Source organism: Vicia villosa, linkage group LG1 (genome assembly GCF_029867415.1).
Source record: "Vicia villosa cultivar HV-30 ecotype Madison, WI linkage group LG1, Vvil1.0, whole genome shotgun sequence".
Classification (NCBI taxonomy): domain Eukaryota; kingdom Viridiplantae; phylum Streptophyta; class Magnoliopsida; order Fabales; family Fabaceae; genus Vicia; species Vicia villosa.
In genome coordinates this window covers 130635069-130639960 of record NC_081180.1, presented here as the reverse complement: position 1 = coordinate 130639960, position 4892 = coordinate 130635069, and the positions used below count along the sequence as shown (strand labels likewise).

The window sequence follows — 4892 nt, the reverse complement described above, 5'->3', positions numbered from 1 at the left end:
ACCAGTTGAACATCGACCCTTTTATCTTCTATGTGAATTAACGAAGGAGGCGACAATCTCCTGAAAAGGTCAAAGCTATAGGGAAGACAAGTCTTGGGGCGTACTAGAGGAAATTTTATCTTCGAAGTAAGATATACTAAATGGCCATCCAATGTCGTGTTGGTCAATAAAGTTTCACTAAAACAGAGAATATGTGTAGATTACCCAAATCTCAACCGAGAGCATCAAAACTCCCACGTGTTCTTTGAGTTTATATAATCACATCTCATTCAACGATATGGAAGACACCCTTTCAACTCACTTATGAGTTTGAAGTCACCATCCTCGTTGAGATAGGAGAACTGTATTGGAGGACAATACACCCTTTTCAACAAATGTTATTCAAATAATGCATTTATATTTTGTATTATATTAATTTAGCTGCTTAGCGATTATATTTTGTGGTAATCAATTAACAAAAACAAGTTAACAAACCCAACATTTCCACATTAAATAATGCATTCTTGTAGACAGTAAAAAAAAAAACTAGCATAAGAATCTAGAATAGCTAAACTTGATGACCAACTTAAGCCTCACTATTTTAAACAACCCTAGGCTAGGTTATTCCACACTTCCAAAACTCTCAATATAGAAACTGGAGCCAAGGTATTCTTCAACGACCTAAGAATGAGAAGTTTTTGGAACCATCTCCTCAAGGTGAGGATTTATAACCTAATTTAGGAAAATGGTCACTATATTCGAACATCATCACAAATGAGGTCACCAAATTAAACCCTTTGACTGGTAGATATGGCAGTGAATTATTAAATATGTAATTATTTATGTTAAGCATCATTGTAATTTAGACATAGTCGAATCAATATGTAGTTGGTAGAGTTAAATTTAGTTCATAGTTGTCGAACCTGTATGTACTCGACAGAAGGTCGAACACAGCTTGTGATAGAAAAGCTATGTGTATTCGACTGAAAGTTAAATACAACAAGTAGAAAAAGTGTGTGTCTGTCAAAGAGTCGAAAACAATCTGTCGAAGCTAGCAAGGCAGTTAGTTTCTTAGAGATTTTGTGACGTGTAAGAAGTTTCACTATAAATAGTGAGACACTCCACATTTGTAATAAGAGAAGATTTGAAGTAACATGAAGTATTCGGATACAGAGAGAAACTCTAGAGAATTAATCCATATTCTTCTCATCTCACAAAACCCTAATTTTCTTTCTCCCTCTTTCTCTTCAAATCATTGCTCGAGGGAACCGTCTTGCAACCAAGGTATGGTTGAATCACTCGAGTGCAGAGTGAAGAACGATAATCTTGAATCAATCAAGAAAGTGATTGAATCACGTTCTATCAAGACGGGTTCTGACATCTAATATCTAGAGCATTGACTGTGATTCTTGGAAGCATATATAAATGACTTCTCATACAAACGAGCATTTTCCAACAAATCTTCCAATCTTGAGTGGTAAGAATTATGATAATTGGTGTAAGCAGATGAAGGTTATCTTCTTCCATCAAGATGTTTGAGATCTTGTGAAGAATGAAGTAACACCAATTATAAAAAAATGCAACAGATGAACAAAATGGTGCATATAAAGATTTAAAGAAGAAAGATTATCAAGATTTCCTTATAATCCATCAATGCGTTCATCCTGACAACTTTGAAAAAATTGGAGAAGTGGACTCATCGAAGGAAGTATGGTAAATCCTAGAGAAATATTTTTTAGGTGCTGAGAAGGTGAAAGAGGCGATGTTACAAACTCACAAAAAAATATATGAGTTTCTTCAGATGGAAGAAACTAAAAGTATGACTGATTTCTTCACTAGGGTTACAAAACTGGTGAATCAAATCAAAATGTGTGGAGAAGTGTTGACATCAAGATCGATAGTTGCAAAATCTTGAGGTCGCTGCTTCTAAAATTCGATTATGTCAATGTGGTAGTAGCCATAGAAGAATGAAAGGACATGTCAGCCATGACAAAAAAAGAGAGCTTCAAGAGACGCTTGAGTCTCATGAATAAAGAATGACTGAAAGATTTCCAAACTAGACGAAAGATGATGTTGCTATACAGATGTAACACTACACTCCAGCTGTAGTTATTCATTTTTAATTGAATTTATATTAATTTATTTATGTGATATGTGTGGTTTCTTCGATTATTTGGGGAGAATAGAAATGTAATTAAATTATTGTTAATTATTTAATTTTAATTAAAATTAGAAAAAAAAAGTGTTTTGAGGAACAACCAATTAGAGTGTGGTGTGATTTAGTAAAATAATAAAATTATTAATTTAATTACGCTTTTATTTGTTTAAAACGGAGCAACTAGATTGTCTTGCAAATGAATGGTTTCAAGAATCAAAATCAGGTTTTATTTTTGCCGTAGCATCATATATGTTACCACCAACACTTCTAAGTTCTAACATAATAGTTTTTTAGGCCTAATACTATGTTTCAGAGGTACAATACATCTTAATAGTATGTTGGTAGATTTACAATATACTCTTAAACATTGGACAATATCTTCACTTTTTCAAAAGTTTCCATCCACATGACAAGTCTATCTATACAATTTATGAGCTATGACTGGCTGTTCATCACATGCACTATCCACCATTACCCCCACACAATAGTAATCTTTTCCCCATATTTGAAAATTCTCAATATTATTTAATTATGAAGATCAAAAACTACACAATCACAATTAATTTCTCCAATATTTCCAAACACCAAAGGAACCTTACAACATAGCAACAAAAAGAATACTACAACATTTTATTACTGCAACATTAGTAATTGAAATTTATAAGACTCAATCTAGGAACTAGGGACTTAAACTATAAGATATCTAGAATCAAACAGTGCAATGTATGAATGAAACAACAGAACTAATCCATGGCCAAAACAGTACTAAGATTCATAGGATGCATATACTCATTGGAACCAGTTAAGATCTGTTGAACTATGAGTCTGCTAGCTTTCTCAGATGGATGAAAAGGATCCCAAAATGCATAAAGATCTCTATTCGGACACAAGTTCGAAAGTGGTGTGCAAAGTCCAATCCCATTGTATGGCCCTTGTCCACAACATGCTATCTTTGATGTAACAAAACCTGTTGATAATCCAAACTTCATTGCCAAGTTCAATAAAAAAAAAAAACTAAGTTTGCTTCACATACCATAAGCTTGAGGGTTGGTAATAAAATCCATGTGCATTTGATGTGCATTAGCAGCAATGAAAGCATCAAAACCAATCTCTCTATTAAGTCCTTTAATCATTTCAACAAGCTGTGGATTATACAATGCCGCGGCTCGCTCGAGTTCCACGTCACAGTCGCCATTTCTGCTTCTCAAGGCTAACTCAGCTGGCACACAGCCTATTGGTCCCGTACCTGTTACGAGAACCTTACGAGCTCCCAAATCATAAAGTTTCTGCACATGCATGGTTGGTTAATGAAATGGCACATGTTTCAAAGGTGGTATTTATTGTGAAATGATTATAACTAACCCTTAGAATTTTTCTGTACTCAGAAATGAGATAGGTGACATAGTCCGGGAGAGAAAATTGGCGAGATCTTGCTGAAAATGGGATCAAATAATAATTGTTGACGAAATCGTTGCCTCCGAGAATGATGAGTACTATTGCTTTGTTGACAACTTTCTTAGCTTCTTCTTCACCAATATGTAAACTCAACCTTTGCTGGTAATGACCGAAAAGCTTCAATTGCTTGTCAATGTGCAAGACTTCTAGCTGCCAAAACATTATTTGATATATTACATGTTAGCAACTTCAATTGAGTTTAGGGTTTGATTCTTCTTGCTAATTATTTTTTTTTTATCAAAACTTACAAATTGAAATCCGGTATCGTTGAGAATTCCAATCCCCGCGGACGCGAAATTGGCTCCAACTAAAAGTTTTTCGCCAATTAACAAAGGACTTAAGTAAGGAAGAGTTGGTTCTAAACCAAGTTGCTCACCTGCATTGCATGCAAATGAGAGACTAGAGTTAATAAGCATTGTTAATCAAACATATAATAGTACTAACTATGAGATCTCTAGGGTTCGAATTCTAAAAAATAATGTTTAATTCGATAATATTTGTCTAACAAATTAAACTCGTACTAAGTATGTCTGGAATGTTTAGGCCATTAGAGAAACGTCCGGTGGCTTTATGTGAAGGGAAGTCAATGCCATAAGGAGGAGTATCAGCACGAGCCGTCGTTGCTAAGAAATGATTATTCCCATTATCCGCAATCGAATCACCGAAAACGAAAAAAGCTCTAGTTGGTTGAGCATAACCAAAACCAAAAGACATCAACAAAATTGTTATTATCATAATTATACAACAACAAGACCTTAAAACTAAAGAACTAGCCATGACTACTACTACAAGTGAAACTTGAATTTTTTGTGTATGATGTAGAAGTGAGTATGAGTGATGGTTTGGAAAGTGTTATATATAGAGAAAGTTTCAAAGAGTGATATATAATTACCTCATTGACAAATGTGTTACTAATTTACTATGGAATTTTTTTTTACCTTCCATGTTTAAAGTAGTAGCTGAATCAAGTAAGATAACTAAATGCTATGGTGCATTGTTTCAACAAATGTATGGCATATTCATAAGATTCCAAAACAACATCATCCTTTGAATCAATGAACATTGGGGTCCGTGCCCATCCTCCAGTGTAATAATGCCACATATATATGTAGTAAGATTTTTTGAATGAAGTAAAACAATTTATTGAAAATGAGCTGAACTAGAGTTGAAGTTAAGCTTAGTAAAAAAGTTGCAGTACAAAGTAATGTAAGAAGAGAAAATTTTAGTACAAGATAAAAATTGGAGTAGTTACCAGGTGTATATATGGAATACGGTAAAAAACAATGATAAGCATAGAAGC

General features: G+C 33.9%; 1 protein-coding gene across 1 annotated transcript; it reads right to left on the bottom strand.

The window, feature by feature from the left end:
- Positions 1-2696: 2696 nt before the first annotated feature.
- On the bottom strand, positions 2697-4395 carry LOC131616802 (GDSL esterase/lipase At5g33370-like). Its single transcript, XM_058888253.1, has 5 exons — positions 4114-4395; positions 3841-3968; positions 3500-3742; positions 3171-3423; positions 2697-3104 (listed from the first exon to the last, which is right to left on the bottom strand). The coding sequence occupies exons 1-5, from the start codon at positions 4367-4369 to the stop codon at positions 2881-2883; spliced, it is 1104 nt and encodes a 367-aa protein (XP_058744236.1). The 5' UTR covers positions 4370-4395; the 3' UTR covers positions 2697-2880.
- Between the last annotated feature and the right edge of the window lie 497 nt (positions 4396-4892).

What these genes read in the sequence shown, in the direction of transcription:
- LOC131616802 (XM_058888253.1), bottom strand. Translation starts at nt 4,369, where the DNA reads ATGGCTAGTTCTTTAGTTTTAAGGTCTTGTTGTTGTATAATTATGATA. An exon ending in AAACATTCCAGACATACTTA is followed by an intron (nt 3,969 to 4,113) that starts GTACGAGTTTAA and finishes CATGCAATGCAG; the next exon opens with GTGAGCAACTTGGTTTAGAA. An exon ending in AGTACAGAAAAATTCTAAGG is followed by an intron (nt 3,424 to 3,499) that starts GTTAGTTATAAT and finishes ATGCATGTGCAG; the next exon opens with AAACTTTATGATTTGGGAGC.